This window comes from Bombus vancouverensis, chromosome 3, assembly GCF_051014615.1.
Source record: "Bombus vancouverensis nearcticus chromosome 3, iyBomVanc1_principal, whole genome shotgun sequence".
Classification (NCBI taxonomy): domain Eukaryota; kingdom Metazoa; phylum Arthropoda; class Insecta; order Hymenoptera; family Apidae; genus Bombus; species Bombus vancouverensis.
The window spans coordinates 1,635,622-1,652,411 of NC_134913.1; the positions used below are offsets into that span (position 1 = coordinate 1,635,622).

A 16,790-nucleotide genomic window follows, 5' to 3' on the forward strand; every position below is an offset into this window, starting at 1 on the left:
AATTGCGGTGCCCCTGATAACTTGGTGCTGGATCATCTGAAATAAAAAAATCAAAGTTCATTCGTTAGGTAACAGTTTTCCCCAGGTAACGCTGGGAGGGTCTTTCGAAATTTCAATTTTTCACTTTTTTGGAACACTTTGAAGGGATAAATTAGCCGATTTTGCGAAAATTTGCGGCTAATTTTCCCTTCAAAGTGTTCCAAAAAAGTGAAAAATTGAAATTTCGAGAAACCCCCCGAGCGTTACCTGGGGAAAACTGTTACCTAACGAACGAACTTTGATTTTTTGATTTCAGATGATCCAGCACCAAGTTATGAGCAATTCTACTTTTTTCCGAGACACGTTACAATAATTACTGCCATTGCCGTATTTTTTAATATTTCTCCGTGAAAATTTTATACAATATTCTTCAAATGTCATACTTTAATGTACTATTAGTTTTAATAAGGAGATTTTAACTGTGTCGTCACAAATAATTCACAAAAACATGCCTTATTTTTGTACGAATTAACCTTACCCCCCTCCCCCCCCCCCCCGCCCCCTTAAGCATTAATTTTATGATAGAAAGAATTTTAATAATAAATCATTAATCCAACTGGCTTCAAGCATTCTAATATATCTTGAAAAATGAAAGAAATGCTACTAGGATATTTTAACTAAAGATGATAAATTAGTTGGGCAAGAAACCCAATACGTAGGAAGCAAAAACCTAAAAAAAAAAAGAGAAAATTTAGTAAAAAAATACCCTTTACATAAAGGAGCAATTGCCTAATTACGTATTTAAAGCACCAAACGCGCATCTTCTATGGTAATAACGTGTCATCAACCATCGATGCCTACCATCTTTGGCAAATGCACAAGTCCGCGAAGCAACTCGCTGCTTGTGTTTACCCGATGCATAAATTTGTCATTCTGTTTTCCGCGTAAAACGTTTCAATGCACACGAGCGTTAAAAACACACTCGTCGGCTTGGTGGGCTTTGGTGGTGCGACCATTTCAAAGGATTAATGCACACCGTGCCGCTTCGTCGTTTACACTCATGAATAAAGAAATATCTCGACGGTACTCCACCCATAAAACACACGGTTATTTTGAATTCGGTCTCCCGCACACGTCGCGTGTCCCAACACGTGTTCGTATATATGCGCGTTTCGCTCTATACATAATACAGCGATTTACAATATTATTCATGTAACATTGGTGAAAAATCGTTCGATTCCCAAGTCAAGACGATGAACCGTCCAACTATGATAAATATATCATTGACATATTTGCCGATGAACTGCAAATGTTTATGTAAATCCATATCTTTATAAACTTAAGAAAGTAATAGAACTGAATATTTGATACGATACTGTTAAAGTCACTTTGCTCAAAAATAAAGCTGCATTAACGATAATTTTATAGCGATCTCTTTCGTTCCTAGTTATATTGCCACCGTCTTTTATACAGGGTGGTTGGTAACTGGTGGTACAAGCGGAAAGGGGGTGATTCTACGCGAAAATAGAAGTCGAAAATATAGAATAAAAATTTTTCGTTTGAGGCTTTGTTTTCGAGAAAATCGACTTTGAATTTTCGCTCGGTACGCGTGCGGTACGTTATAACGGATCTCGCTGTAGATCGTTGTCTCGATGGAAAAATTAAAAAAAAAAAATTTTTTTATTGTATATTTTCGACTTCTTTTTTCACGTAGAATCACCCCCTTTCCGCTTGTACCACCAGTTACCAACCACCCTGTATATAGTCTTCATTAGTCGATGTTAATTCGAAATGTAGATTAAATAAATCTTTGGCGCATGTAATTTTCCCTTGCATAATCTATTTACGATATTCATATTTAATAACTTATCATAATTTATTAAACAAGTGAATAAGATTAATTACATTGTTTAGTTGACGATGAGACCAAGGTACATATTTCTCATTAAAAAGATCAAACGTAAAATATAAAACCGGATACAAACGTGCAAACCTATGGAAGATCGCGCAAAAATATTCATCCGTTTTCACAAATGTTCCATCCTGTTCAAGATCAAGATATTACGTACATAGTATGTATCCGAATTAAACAAGCGCAAATACGCAATCTGCTTTGCAGCGTACCGAAATTCACCGAGTGCACACGATTCGATACAAATTAGCGCGTGTTACTGTTAAAACTAACAACTAATGATTACATACGTATATACATCGCTCAGCGCCACACACTTCTTATTGTTCAATGAAAAAAAGCATGGTAGTTTAATTGAATTAAATGGTACCTGGAAAATTTTCTATTGTATGATGAAACAAGTACATATTTATTATATTTTTTCTACGTTGAATTCGATAAAAATTTTTTAGTTAACTATACGTATATTATTATTAAAATCAAGTAATAAAATCATCCAAGACATTTGAGATATCAAAAGAAATATCAGTAAATGTTCGTCTGTAAAATCACAGACGAACGAAATTTTATAGATAAACATATTCAGTTTAATCATTTCCCCCAAATTAACCAATTGGTCTCGATTTAACGGGGTTGTCTGGTCTCAATTAAACCGGTTAATCGGGTACTCACGGCGTAATATTATAAAACCTGTGTATGTATCATAAACTTATCGCATCACTGTTCAGTAAAATACAGATACTACCAAATGATAAATCAGCGAAAAAATTCAAACAACCAACAATTATCTCTAAAAATATGCAACGCGTAAATTACATCTATTAACTACGTTAATTACACTATTCCATAGTTCCCTAACGTTAGTCGCCAAGAAAACAAAGAATAATCCAGACAATAAACTATTTTTGTGAAAACAATGCAACCATCCTTAATTTCATCTTATTGATAACATATTGCACCAGCTAATTTCGTTCTGCAAATTTGAAAACCAACAAATTGTGAACGCGGCTATGTATGCACCTATAGCGGAGGGGAATTTGTAGAATGACAGAAGTGATACGCACGGGAAGACCTATTGGAAAAAGATGATCTAAGATTAGCGAGGTAACCGTTGAAAGTACGTATGAAGTTAGCTATCGGATTTCTTGGGAGGGCAGGAAACGTTTAAAATGTCAACAAGGTCGAAAGGCCGGGCGAGCTAATTGGCGCATGAATGTCACGGTGAATTTTAATCACCAAGCGCCATGTATTATAGGATCGCAATAGACATCTGTAACGATGTAAGAGATACGATAAAACTGCGGCAAAATTCGTCTTCGTTGAAGCAGCTATACTATCGGTAACGTTTAACATTTCACAAGAAAAGTACCTTTTACTAACTCGTTTGCGCGAGATATATTGGTCACATAAATATAAGGAAAATTAAGAAATAACCTCTGAAATCTCTGGACGTTACGCCTATGAAAATGAATCAAATTAGATGGAAAAGTGTATTGTACCACGCTTTCGCAGGAAAAAAAAAGGAACGAATCTCGAGTATGTCAACAAGCATCGATCGATAATGCTGACGCATACACATTCCGTACGATCTAACGGTCCATTGATAAATCATCGTGGAAGGTCAAATTAAGCGGTTCACACAGTGTTACAATTCAGAGAAGTATATGTGAAGGAGAAGAGCTTACGTTGCCCGTTGTAGTTGGTTCGCAGCAACACAAAGATAGCCAAATATTTCTCTTCGAAGAGAATCGTCCGTGATCACTGCTGGTTCCTTTGTCCGAGCTTTACGTGAAGAAAATGCAGAACAGCACACGAGAGACGCGCGTAATCCGCGAAAGGCTGAAGCCTCCAGTTGCTTCTTCTCTTCGGTAAGAAAATCGAGACATATAACGGAGTACTTCTCTTTCCACTGTCACTATGAACTTGTTATCCGAACCGTGACCGGCCGCAATTACACGCGATCTCGATTAAAAGATACATACGCACACAGTACAGTGACTGACAAGAACGGTGAATTTTCGTCAGTTCGAACTAGCGTCGGGAAAACCACCCCCTGCACAGCCGGCGCCCCAACAGCCATGTGCCGCCCTAAACCTCCGCCCATTGGCTCGAACCATACATTCTACGGACTCCTGATTCCTTCAAGACTCTTTTTATTACACGCAAAATCGTAGCTGACAAGAATTTCGAACGAACGCTCCGTTAACCGTTTAGTCTGTGTTACGTTATCATAAGCGACAACTCTGCACGACCCATCCCTGCGGGAGCTCACCGAGAAGGGGGAATGGGAAAAGGCCGACTGACAAGACGTCACGTCTCCCGGGAGCGCTTCGATCTCTCTGAACTCACCATATCTACCGTACAGCTGGCCGCGTGTCTATACATAACACTGATAAATGCACCAGAGCCGTTGGACAGCTCGTAATTTCGACGTCGTTAAGCAGAAACGTGAAAAAACTTTGCCAAATGATTCACACACTGCACGCAGTCTTCACCCGCGAATCGAGAAAATGGCGTTGCTCGCTCCCTCGCGCTTGTTCGCTCTAGCAATACCTCAAGCTACGCTGATTCCTATCGTTGACTACTAGCGCCTATTCCTCGATGCGTGTAACCTAATAACTAGCACGCGGGAAAATCAAAATACCTTTTCTGCCAAAAAGAACATTTTACGAAATAGATCTAAATTGCCCCGTTGTCGTTAGAAATAATACGACAAATGTATACAACAAATTAAATTTTGACAAATGAAAAGCAAAATTATGTACATTTAAGTAAAGAAAATATATTTCAAGGAATATGTGGCGCCACTTACCGGGTGGTTGTATGGTATGATGAAATGATAGTATTGCCGGTTTATCCGAATTCCGAATGATGCCGCGCGATAGTTGGGTGAGCGTATAAAGAGTTTTAACCAAGCATTTATAGTTGTATAAACATAAAACTCAATCTGGTTTTAGCAGCAAATTAAAAATAATTTAATGACATTATGGCTGATGAGACAGAGCAGGTAAAAACACTTGATTTAAAGTTCTGAATATGAACCTAACCTACTCTATTCTTATATATATACATATATATATGTATATATACATTTTCAGGTACCAGCAATAAATGTTAAAGAACCCCTAGATCTTATAAGATTGAGTCTGGATGAGAGAATATATGTTAAAATGAGAAATGAGAGAGAATTACGAGGACGGTTACATGTAAATATCATTTTTACAAGTATATTGTACCTGTTATTTACTATATTATATCTATGTATATATCTCTTAACCTGTTTTATATTTAATTATTATACAAAAACTTTTCATTGCAGGCTTATGATCAGCATTTAAATATGGTATTGGGTGAAGCAGAAGAGACTGTAACTACAGTAGAAATTGATGAAGAAACTTACGAAGAAGTATATCGTACAACTAAAAGAAATATCTCTATGCTTTTTGTTCGTGGGGATGGAGTAATTTTGGTTTCACCACCAAGCATGAGAGCACCGATATAAAATTTCTATTTATATATAATTTATCTAAACATAAGAGATAGATAATATTGAGTTAAGTTCCATGTTGATACGATTTTATCAATCTTTTGTACTAGCATTTGACAGTTGTAAGAAATTTGTGAAAGTAACGGATTTAATTCGAATAAAGCTAAATATAACATAAATATAGAATTTATAATTTAAACGTGACAAAAGAAACTAAATTGTGGTACACTATATTAAAACAGTACATTACATTAAATGTTTATAAATAATATAAATGTTGGAGTACAATTTTATTTAAAATATTCTTAAAGGATTATTTTTTAAATTTTGGCGAGTTATATTTTCGTTCGAAGTTTTGAAATTGTACTAGCTGCAAAAGTTCTTGGTGTAATACTTTGTTCTATGGGTTTTATAATTTGTGACGTAAGATCTGTAATTCTTTGATCTTTCAGTTTTATCAGAGATTCTAGGTGAGACACTTTTTGATGAAGAATATTTATCAGTTCATTCTTTTCTTCTAATTCTTGTTTTAGTCGAACGAAGACATGACGCGGAACAGTTTTATTTGCTATTTCTTCTGGGTTGAGCACTGACTTAACAATTTCTTTTCAAGGAATGAAATTGTGCTTAAATAATTTCTTATACAAATTTTTACACGAGATTTTATATTTATTGTAATCATTCACTTACCTTTCTTTTCGTCTTCTTCATATTCGGCATATAAAGAATTTCTATCCGCATTACAATCTTTTAAAATTTTAGCTCGCAGTTCGATTAAAATTTTTTCGATAACACCAGGTTGCGAATTTGCTAGTTGATTGATCACGTCTTTTCCTAATTTTACATCAAGTTTTGAAAGTACTTTGCGATTTAAAGTGCACCAGTTGTCTATTTTTTTTGCAATACTATTTCCAGGAATATAATTATGTATATCGACGTATCTGGGATAGTAGCGTTTTAACAATTCAGCCATAAAAACTAAAAGTTATTGAAATATATTTTAAATATCACACAAAGAATTGCAAAATTATTTTCTAAAATATGAACTTTGTTTTATACCACCGTCAGAAAAATCTCGAGCAAGATTTTTTTTTGGTTTGGAAAATGGTATTTGCTCCATCCAAGTATATATTTCTTCGAGGTTCGCAGTAGATTCTAATTCTACACTCATATTTCTCTATCATTTACAACAGTAAAATCAGAAAATGACTTTTTCATACATTGAAATTTACGAATGTATCGCTATATCTTTGTTACATTCTGTCAGCCTGCAAATTTTTATTAGGTCGACATAATATGTATACTGCATGCTCTTTACGAATGCAACTTCATTTTGCATCGGTTTGATTAATTTTAGTTTGTTTTACCACGTCTTAACTTCAGAACTATGCTCATGGCAAACGTCACGTGTACCACATTGCGTCAGATTAAATAACGGTAAGCGGAATGACAACTAAACTTCGAACATTGCATAAGATGCAACTAAAAAATTAGATTCAATTACATAAAAAACTAACTTTTATTTGTCTTATATAAATTTTCAAATAATTACAAATCAATCAAATTCATAGTTTTCTAGTCTATAGTTTTCTTCAATTCAACTTTTCAATTTAACTAGCAACGAATATCTAAATAACTTATTCGTTGTGAATGTATTAGATAATTTAATACAGTCAAAATTTCTCGAGTAATATATTTAAAAAAAAGCAAGTTAAGATTTGAATGAATGATATTTGGAAACGTGATATTTACTTGGTATTTTAATTCGGATATTCATAACGGAAAGTAAATGTTGCACGTATTAGCAGTCAAATAGGGATGAAGTATTTCGATAGCGTTTGTACTTCTTGTATTTCACTAAAATCGAAAAGAGACATTCTTGGAATCAATGGACAGGTTCAGCGTAAATATGATCACGTCACAACGACGGAGGTGTTTGAGGACGGTGCGTTCGAGCCTGCGTTCACGCGGGGTATGGCATTTATAGAAGAGGCGCACGCCCGTACTCCTCGGAAAGGTTTGAGGAAACAGAAGCATCACATTCGACCTCAGTGGCACGTTGCACGCACTAGGCATCGAATCAGAAGAAATGATAATTTTGAATTTAAATATTCGATAACCGGTTAAAATTCGATATTCTTCAAATAAATTATATTCTCCAAATTTAAGTTTCTTGTCGAATTTGGATGATCGTGAGATTGAAAATAACAAGTGGTCGATAATTATTAATTTTAAACATATTATAAAGTTAGATTTTTAGTCATACTACGTTAAAAAATTTTATCGTCTTACAAAAAGTATATTTCGAAGTGGTGAAAGAGATTGTTAGTCGTTGACTCAAGAAAAAACATGACTGAAGAACACAAGGGTGAGTAATTACAGTTTTTTACTTTTAATATGTTCTAAACTAGAGATTGGATATTAATAACTTTCTTTCGAAAAAGTGGAAACGATGAGTAAATTCCAGCTCTTACAATTTACATCACACTTTTCTCATAGAAGCTCCATACCTATGACCTTCAAATGTCCTCTGATCTATATTTCAAATTTTTTATTGGAATATTTCAATATCAAATACTTCAGTATCAAACAACTATATAAGTTTAGAATAAAGCTAAAAAATTTATTATATATTATATTCAAATTTTTAGATAATTGGGGAATAAGACGTAAATTGAAGCGATATGTAATCAAGTTGTAAACCGCGTTGTTATTTCTTATATGGTTGATGCAATTCTTTGGTTTTATCGTTAACATACGTAGGTGATAATTTTTCCTGTAAAGTTTTATCTCTTCATAGTTAATATATTTTCCATTTATGTTTACATAGACAAATGTAATTGACAATCTATGACAATCCAAAATATAAAACATTAATTTACTATTTGTATTATTATTTGATCTTCATTGAAGTAAATATTGTTGTGTTAAATATATTTGTTTAGCAGTTCTTTGACAAGTGATATTCTGGAACTTCGTTTTACGTGCTCGTTGACCTATATCTGGATCGAAAATAAATGCTTGCGATAAAAAGAAAGTTTTAAAAATTTATAAAAGATATTCGCTTTAGTACACTGAACGCATCTGCTTACGGCTATCATTTTTATTAAAAAGTGATTGAATATAGAGTTATCAAATAAACCATGATAAAATATTATTTATCAACACGAAAATACTACATATGATAGGAATGTGTAATTACAACATTCTTTCATATCTGTCAGTATATCTGTCGGTATATCTGTCAGTATTTTCCTAATATTTCTTATAATTCATAATTCTGTCCTGGATGAAAGAATATCTCGAGACAAATAATATACCTACACAATACTTTTAAAATAAAAGTCTAATTAAATATAACTAAATTACAAGAGAAAGATCATATAAGTTATATCTTTATCTTTTGACTTTCTTATTTAATAAACCCTTATTTATATTAAAGAATTGAATTCTTTATTTAAAGATAGCTCTAGAAATTATAGAACAGAAATATAATTAGGATATTTGAATCTATTTTCGAAAAAAAATGTATTATTTTCATGTGCACAATACGTATACAAAATCGTATAACCGCACAAACAGATGAAGAAGTCGAATACCTGATGACTCCTTCACCTGTACTTCGTGCCAAACGGCACGTCCTCTGTTCGTATCTTGCGGTATGATTTTCCCCGCGGTATCATATTACCGAGTCAATCATATCTGAAAATTCGTTTTTGCTTATTTATAAATAATCAACACGTCGACTTTAAATGTATTTGTAGGACACATTATATTCCCTATACGGTACCTGATGGCAATCATGGGTTCTATCGGGCTCGCCATCATCTACGGGTTCAAGGTAAACGTAAGTGTGGCTATCGTAGCTATGGTGAACCACACTGCTGTAAAGTTATCCGCGTTGCATCAATTGGAATCTGAGAATACAACTGTAATTACTATGGACGAATGTCACCACGATAGTGTTCTTTCCAACGAGACGAAAACAATCACCGAGGTACATATATGTATAAATGTATTACTGATAACTTTATAACAATTAGTAATATCAATTTTTTAAATAGTAATTTTGCATTAAGATATATTAACAATTTTCGTACATGGGAACTTCATACTTAGATACAATGCAAAAAAAATAAAATATAATCGTATTTACCTTTCAATGATTCCATTTTAACATAGTTGCATCAGTATAATATGGACGACAATAATTCGATCCGTAATAAAATAAAGATTACATTATATAAAATTTTATCCTGCTATATATTTTCTTACTTTCGTATAGAAAAATAAATCTATTACTTTATTTTTATTTCTCACGATTTCTCTAATCGTGCTGTATATCAAACTCCACAAGATAAATAGAAATTTTTGTTGAAAAGAGATGTGATATTGATATTTATTTATATAGGATGGCCCATTCGTGTGGAATGAACCTTTGCAAGGTCTTATTTTATCGTCATACTTTTGGGGCTATATGGTATCCTTACTTCCGGGCGGCAGAATGGCTGAACTCTTATCTGCCAAATGGGTGATGAACGGATCGGTATTTCTAAACCTCGTAGCATCTATATTATCACCTGTTGCTGCTGAAATGCATTACTCTCTCTTCATCCTGATGAGATTTATTCAAGGAATCGGTGGTGTTAGTAAAAAAAAACTATTAAATATTCCGAATAGGTGTTGAAATTAAATATGTAATATTATAATAAAATTATAAAATTACAGGGTGTAACATTTCCGGCAATGCACATTATGATTGCTAAGTGGGCTCCACCAAACGAGAGAAGCGTCCTTGCCTCGATTGTTTATGCAGGTAAAATAAAATTTTTGCTAATTGAAATTAAATAATTTGGAATTTTTATTATCTAAAGGTATAATCTTTTTATTTCATTTAAATAAAAAATCGGGAAAGGTTGAAACTACAACTTCGGTTACACTACTTTACGGGTTACATTAATCTATACATAATACAATAACATGAAACTGCCTTTATCGATTAATGATTACAGCTTGAAGCATTTAATAATATATTGAAAATTTATGCACGAAAATAAAAATTTCTCAAATTTTTAATTTTCGCTTCCACAGTCAATCATCTATCTCTGAAACTATACATAACTTTTATTTTCTGTAGGAACTGCTCTAGGTACTGTGATTTCTATACTCTTAACGGGAATATTGGCTGCAAATTTCGAATGGATATGGATATTTTATATCGAAGGTGCACTTTGTCTAATTTGGTGTACAGCATGGTGGATTATGATTGAAGATAGCCCAGAGGAACAAACGAGGTTTATTAGTCAAGAGGAAAAGGATTATATTATGGAATCTTTAGGTCAGAATAAAAATAACAGCGGACATAAAGAGGTTTGTCAAATTTTACAAAAATCATATTTAAGACTTTTATATATGTATAATTAGTATCTTTATTTGTTATATTCGTAATATTGTTCAGAAATTATCAGTTCCCTGGGGCGAGGTATTACGATCTAAACCATTTATGGCAATCTTAATCGCTCATTTCTGCAGTAATTTTGGTTGGTACATGTTGCTTATCGAGCTGCCTACTTTTATGAATCAAGTACTGAAGTTCGATATGAGTTCTGTAAGTATTGAGCAAGAACTTAAAATTTTTTAAATTAATATCGCTAATAACTCTCTTTTTCTATAGAATGCTGGTCTTTCTTCGATGCCATTTTTATGTATGTGGATTTTTACTATGGTGCTTAGTAAGATACTAGCCATTATGCAAGACAAAAAATTAATTACGGTAACGGTATCGAGAAAAATTGGAACACTGTTGTGTAAGTTTACTATTTGTATATACTGTATATGTATAATTTAAAAGCATACAATTGGGTTAGGTAATAACAGTCAAAAATATATTTCTTTTTAGCATCCGTTATTCCCATGATATGTTTAATAGGAGTATCATATGTTGGTTGTAGTCGAACATTAGCGGTTACATTAATGACTATTGGAGTAACATGTATCGGTGGAATGTATAGCGGGTTCTTATCAAATCATATTGATATTGCACCAAATTTTGCTGGTACTCTTGTCGCCATTACAAACTGTGTTGCTACCATACCTGGGTTTGTTGTACCAATATTTGTCGGAAAATTGACATACGGAAATGTAAGTATCTATATACAGTAAAATATCATTAACACCTCTCAAGCAACAAGCTTCTAGGCATGAAAACATGAAACAAATTTATACATTTATTAGATTTAAAAAAAACTCGAAACATTAAGGGATTGATTTTACGTTATGGTATAGTGATTATTTATGAATAAAGTGCAAAATTCGATTTATTTTACATTTTTTCTATCGAATACTTTATCTCAGTAACTATAATGTTATCATTAATATTATTATCATCAAATGTTTTATAGCAAACTATAGGAGCATGGAGGATTATATTTTATACAACTGTTTCATTATACATAATCGAGATATTAGTCTACACTATTTTTGGAAGTGGAGAAGAACAACCTTGGAACAAAATTAAACCAGCTGATGAAGAAGCAAGCGATCAAACATTACCATTAAAAGAAAAGTCTATGAAGTGAATGTAATTTTTGAGTGTATGATGTGAATTGATTTTTGAACTTCATATTGAACAATTAGGTTTAGTAATCATCTTGTGCGAAAGAAATTACTTAAATATTTAATATCATTAATGAACTGTTTCATTTTTCACATTATTTATCACAATAAATAATAAAATATAATTATAACCTCTTACATTACAACTGTACATGTACATATTTATTAAATATTACTCTTTTTTATAGCAACATGTTACATACTTACAATTGTCTGCATAGAAATATAAATTATTTCATTATTTAATTATTTAATTTTAATTATCCAATGGGCTCTCAGTCATTCACACCTATTGCACTTTCACCATTTTACAAAAATACATTGGTCCCCAATTATTTTTCAGATTAGGTACAACAATATGACCATATTTTAAGTCAATGTTACCAAAGTTATATAGACATCGTAAGGGTAACAGTGCTTCTGTCATATCTCTATGAGAATTATATAATATATCAGAAGTCAATATCAACAATAAAAATAATAGTATTATTTATTTAGAGAAATATATAAATACGTACTTTACGACCATAACAGAATTGTTTTCTTCCCACGCTTTTTTTAATGCTACATGTACAACACCATCATTTTGTACAGGACTAAGTGAACATGTTGAATAAACAACTGTACCTCCTACTGAAACCAATTTCAATGCAGTCCTATAGAAAGGAAATACAATTATTTATGACAAACTTAAAAAATATAAAATAAGATATCTTATCTACTGACGTTAAAATCTCAGACTGAACTTCTGGCATTTTTAATCTTTCCTTAACTCTACTTGGTTTGAAAATATTGTTGTCATCAGAATGTAAAATGTGCCTATCCGTTGTACATGGTACATCAACTAAGATCTAAAAAAGTTAAGAGGAGTAAAATATTGAATAAGATATTGTTCCATTCACAAAGTAAGTAAACAATAGAAAACATTGTATCAAACTGGACACCTTGTTATATCTACCATTCTCATCAATTGCTCTGGCGTCTTGTTGTGTTATAATTAACATATTTTCTTTTTCACACATGTTTGAAACATATTGATTCATAACGTTTTTGAGTCTTTTTATTCTAGATTCTGTAACATCATTAGCAACCAGTATACGAGGCATAAGAGTTTGGAGGATGGTCAAAGCTTTCCCTCCAGGTGCAGCACACATATCAAGGACCATATCATTAAACTGTATATCTAGAGCCAACACAGGAAGTATAGATCCACCATCAAACAAGTAATAATCTAAAAAATATAGGATATGTTAGTAATAAAATAATTCATAAAATATTCTAAAATACATAAACATTTAATTTATTATTATTATTAAAATCCATAGAAAATGATACAAACCTGAAACACCAGTAGATCCTTTCTTAGGATTTGGAAATCTACTGTTATTTTCTCTTTCAAAAGCATATATATGCAAATGTTCTGGAAATGGCAGAACAAATTCTTTCTCAACATTTATTTGAAAATCACTAGCTTTATCATAAAACCTATAATAGTCAGATTCCAAAACCCAATCATCCAAGCCTATAAAACATATTTGTAAATACATATTTCAATTTTGATTAAAGAAACATTAGAATTAAACAAACCTTTTATTTTGGTAGCAGGTATATATTCCTGAAGTATAGCTGAGTCTACGGATGAATTGACGATACGATTGGTATCTAATTCCACTTCATTTAAATTGTCATCTATTGATTTTAGTTCTGTAGGTATTCGTTGATCTTCCTTAACAAATTCAGTAGTTTCAGCATTTAATGTTTCGAATAAATTTGGATAATTAGTAGAATAAGTTGTTTGAAGTTCTGCTAATTGATCTTTAGATGTTGTAATGTCCTCTGAATTTTGTTTATCTGGCAAATTACCATATCTTGCTGCTCTTTTAGCTTTAAAGAATTCTACATTTTCTTTTTGTACATTATATAAACTCCTCAAATTTATTGCACCAAGTAACTGTAACAATTTTATCGATACAACTCTTCAACATTTTTAATACTTTCAGTTTACGATTATTATCTGCAATATTATCGGTATTACAATAATGTACCTCCAACTCAGACTGGATTCTTTCTGGATCACTGAAATTATTAACCACAGCCATATATTTAGATTCTTCTGATAATAATGCAGCTCGTATATCTGGCCACTTATCTCCATAAACGCCTGCGTAAAACTCATTAAAATGTTCAAGTGCTTTATCTTTTGCCGCTTTCTTTTTCTTCAGTTTAGCCTATGATAATAATTATATATTCTTTCAAATGTATTCAAAGAGAATGTTTGAGTTCTAATCATAGGGTTATAAAGATACAAACCCAGTGAATCTTTTCATGTGCATATCGAGCAGATACTTGTACAATCTGTTTTAGTTTTAACTTATTAAGTAGCACTATCATTCTTTTGAAATATCCAATTAGTCGATTGGAACCGAATATGTCATGAGCTCTCTAACTTACGTTCCCAAGTATATATGTGTCTGATATACTTGAAAATAAAGAAACCGAAGAGGCGGCAAAATTCGTTACTCGATATCGCTACTCGATGGCGCTAGCTGTGTATTCAATTTTCTTTCGAACGCAAGAAGTAGTTGACGACGATTAACCGTTAGTGAGAGCGGTGTAAAGAAGAAGGGCGTGATCCGGCGTGAACTGCAGGTACAGGTGAAACAGGACAACCGACAAATCCACGAGTTACGGTACTACCGGTGCTACTTGTCTCTAACACTGGACGTCACATCTTTTTTATCAATTCAGCGTTTACTTCTGCGTGACCCTTTCTTTTCCTACTTTGCCGACTTTCTTTACTGCAAACTCCACGTCGTAGGATACAAACAAAAACTGAAAAGTTATATGCATGCACGCGTAAGTATATACAATACCTAATCGACCTATGTATTATATTAGATGCAGACGACAAGGAAGCGACGTATTTGTCGTGACATCGAGATGAGAAACGTGCCGAGCAAGATGGAGTGAATGGGGGTGGTGGGGATGAGGACGAACACATCTTTGTGCTCCCCTCTTGCGAAGGCGCCCGTGCGCCATGAAACGTGGCTGTTTCGAAAGTTTCTACTCGAAGAACCTATTTTAGATGCTATAAACCATCTCAGCTTGTAAATTGTTTTCGGAGGTATACAAACCTCGGTACCTGAAGAATGAAGTTGCAACGTATTCTAGGAAACTTTGAAATTTTTCCCATAATTTACAACGCTTTAATGCACGATTTTTCGTATTTACGGAATTTACGCGTTTACGATATTTACGCGTTTCATAGACCTGGTCGTAAAATCTTCCTTGAACATATAACATGTCCTCTGGCATTCGCGCGATGTGATTTCGAAAAATTCCACCGTATCTATAGAGTGAGAAATGTAAATTGAGAATCGAGTGAGGCCGACACGATAATCTTGTTACCCTCGAAACGCGTACAACATACTCTGGTGAAAGTCTCCACTATAGACAGTAGACGCGAGTTCAGTGTTCTCGAGGGGAACGAAAAGAGAACGTCGCGTCGTCGCGCAGGAGATCAGCTCTTTTGCTTCCAAGTGAAGATCACAACTCTAGTCCATGGGGTGCGGTATACCCTGTGTATGCCCAGAGACACATACCTCGTCAATACTTTTGTGTTCATTGTCACGCATACAGAAACTCTTCCTCTCGATGAATCTCGACGACCCGAATCGCTCGACGGCGAAGCTGGTTTCGTGGATCTCTTCATGAGAGGCACGTCGTACGCGATTTGTCGGGGCACGGGGTGTGACGGGGACTCGAGGGATCGTAAAGGCAATGCACTGTAAGGAGCTCACGACGACTATACCCTCCTCCCGCCCCTCACGCGATCGCGCTCGCGCGCGCGCCGTCCTCCCTCTCGTTCTCTCGCCACCGTCCCTTTCTCTCCCTTCTTTCTTCGCTCCCTCCCTCCCCCTCCCTCTCTCCCGCCGTCTCTCTTCCTTTCCCTCGTTCCCTCTCGTTCTTATCAGAGAGCCTCGACAGTACGACCACACTCATACTCTCGTTCTATTGCTCGCTCGGCTGATCTCTCGAGGAGGGCGCGTTAGGGCGCTCGCCAGCCACTCGTGTATCTTCCAATTCGTGCTCTGTTTCGAAATTTCTTCGATACCAAAGGAAATTCGCTGCCCCTTCGGAATCTCTGTGTCATCGCGTTCCCCGATATTACTCGCTCGCACACGTGCTCCCGCAAAGGGAAACAGCGAGGCCAGAGGACTCGGAAGTTACGACATCCGGTACACAATACTACCGTTTCCTGTCTCTCGTGACCCTTGGTCCCACTTGCTCTAGCCCACGTGACCCTGCCGTTTCACTTCGCGCAGTTTCGATTTAACACGCACGCGCGCGCGCGCCTCTAACTGCCGCGGCACCGCGTGTGCACGTAATCTCTAACGAATATCGCCACGATTTTTCAAACACGTTTTCTCGAGTTTCAAACCCTTTCCCAGGTACTTGCTCTTTCGAAACGTTACGCGATGTGTAAAATATGGCGCGACTCCTTTGTACCGATTATAAGGGTTCGATGTAGCCTCGTGAGAATTCTTTGATATCTCCTGTTGCTCTGCGAGCACGCACTTAGCACCGCGTATCGGCACAATACATTCTCCACAATAGGTGGTTGATTCCTTTCTAAATCTCCGCATTTCCTCGCGCGGTTGATGGTTGAAGAACGGATACATTCACCGCCATAGCGGCCAATTGTTCCGCAGGAGTATGCGTGTGGTGCTGTGCGCATTTGGGAAAAGATTCGGATAAAAGAGGCGAAATCACTCTGATTTGGACTTTTTCGTTGTC

At 34.6% G+C, this 16,790-nt stretch overlaps 5 protein-coding genes across 9 annotated transcripts in view; 2 read left to right on the plus strand and 3 right to left on the minus strand.

Moving 5' to 3' along the window:
• The window catches only part of SCAR (wiskott-Aldrich syndrome protein family member 3 SCAR), a 35,536-nt gene extending 31,085 nt beyond the window's left edge, over window positions 1-4,451 (minus strand). The window contains exon 1 of one of the 3 annotated variants that reach the window (XM_033346839.2): window positions 4,241-4,451. The gene's annotated coding sequence lies outside the window, so the exon portion shown is untranslated. Of the gene's footprint in view, window positions 1-3,576 lie in introns of all 3 variants that reach the window. The other 2 variants (XM_033346838.2, XM_033346840.2) reach the window with 2 other exon arrangements.
• Window positions 4,452-4,724: 273 nt separating this feature from the next.
• LSm3 (U6 snRNA-associated Sm-like protein LSm3) lies at window positions 4,725-5,564 on the plus strand. The gene is made up of 3 exons (XM_033346850.2): window positions 4,725-4,898; window positions 4,990-5,097; window positions 5,211-5,564. Exons 1-3 carry the CDS (start codon window positions 4,878-4,880, stop codon window positions 5,391-5,393), a joined length of 312 nt encoding a protein of 103 aa, XP_033202741.1. The 5' UTR covers window positions 4,725-4,877; the 3' UTR covers window positions 5,394-5,564.
• A 96-nt stretch (window positions 5,565-5,660) lies between these two features.
• On the minus strand, window positions 5,661-6,659 carry LOC117164064 (sperm flagellar protein 1). Its single transcript, XM_033346846.2, has 3 exons — window positions 6,438-6,659; window positions 6,069-6,356; window positions 5,661-5,982 (listed from the first exon to the last, which is right to left on the minus strand). Exons 1-3 carry the CDS (start codon window positions 6,547-6,549, stop codon window positions 5,714-5,716), a joined length of 669 nt encoding a protein of 222 aa, XP_033202737.1. The 5' UTR covers window positions 6,550-6,659; the 3' UTR covers window positions 5,661-5,713.
• A 664-nt stretch (window positions 6,660-7,323) lies between these two features.
• MFS3 (major facilitator superfamily transporter 3) lies at window positions 7,324-12,118 on the plus strand. The gene is made up of 9 exons (XM_033346984.2): window positions 7,324-7,746; window positions 9,143-9,375; window positions 9,790-10,023; window positions 10,107-10,194; window positions 10,516-10,748; window positions 10,837-10,986; window positions 11,053-11,185; window positions 11,278-11,519; window positions 11,780-12,118. The coding sequence occupies exons 1-9, from the start codon at window positions 7,728-7,730 to the stop codon at window positions 11,954-11,956; spliced, it is 1,509 nt and encodes a 502-aa protein (XP_033202875.2). The 5' UTR covers window positions 7,324-7,727; the 3' UTR covers window positions 11,957-12,118.
• l(2)10685 (5-methylcytosine rRNA methyltransferase l(2)10685) lies at window positions 11,393-14,572 on the minus strand. 3 transcript variants are annotated; one of them, XR_013058023.1, is made up of 9 exons: window positions 14,304-14,572; window positions 14,039-14,221; window positions 13,581-13,944; window positions 13,333-13,515; window positions 12,938-13,224; window positions 12,720-12,844; window positions 12,512-12,649; window positions 12,201-12,424; window positions 11,393-11,527 (listed from the first exon to the last, which is right to left on the minus strand). XR_013058023.1 is itself a non-coding variant. In XM_033346985.2 (8 exons), the coding sequence occupies exons 1-8, from the start codon at window positions 14,382-14,384 to the stop codon at window positions 12,283-12,285; spliced, it is 1,503 nt and encodes a 500-aa protein (XP_033202876.1). In that variant the 5' UTR covers window positions 14,385-14,572; the 3' UTR covers window positions 12,129-12,282. The 3 variants fall into 3 exon arrangements, 1 of the variants encoding a protein (XP_033202876.1); XM_033346985.2 differs by lacking the exon at window positions 11,393-11,527 and having other exon boundaries at window positions 12,129-12,424; XR_013058024.1 differs by lacking the exon at window positions 11,393-11,527 and having other exon boundaries at window positions 12,284-12,424; window positions 12,512-12,623.
• Window positions 14,573-16,790: the final 2,218 nt, after the last annotated feature.

Coding starts and splice junctions, on each gene's coding strand:
- LSm3 (XM_033346850.2), top strand. CDS start 4,878: ATGGCTGATGAGACAGAGCAG. Junction 4,899..4,989: donor TGGCTGATGAGACAGAGCAG/GTAAAAACACTT, acceptor ATACATTTTCAG/GTACCAGCAATAAATGTTAA. Junction 5,098..5,210: donor AATTACGAGGACGGTTACAT/GTAAATATCATT, acceptor TTTTCATTGCAG/GCTTATGATCAGCATTTAAA.
- LOC117164064 (XM_033346846.2), bottom strand. CDS start 6,549: ATGAGTGTAGAATTAGAATCTACTGCGAACCTCGAAGAAATATATACT. Junction 6,357..6,437: donor TCGAGATTTTTCTGACGGTG/GTATAAAACAAA, acceptor AATAACTTTTAG/TTTTTATGGCTGAATTGTTA. Junction 5,983..6,068: donor TGAAGAAGACGAAAAGAAAG/GTAAGTGAATGA, acceptor TTCCTTGAAAAG/AAATTGTTAAGTCAGTGCTC.
- MFS3 (XM_033346984.2), top strand. Junction 9,376..9,789: donor AGACGAAAACAATCACCGAG/GTACATATATGT, acceptor TTATTTATATAG/GATGGCCCATTCGTGTGGAA. Junction 11,186..11,277: donor AAAAATTGGAACACTGTTGT/GTAAGTTTACTA, acceptor ATTTCTTTTTAG/CATCCGTTATTCCCATGATA.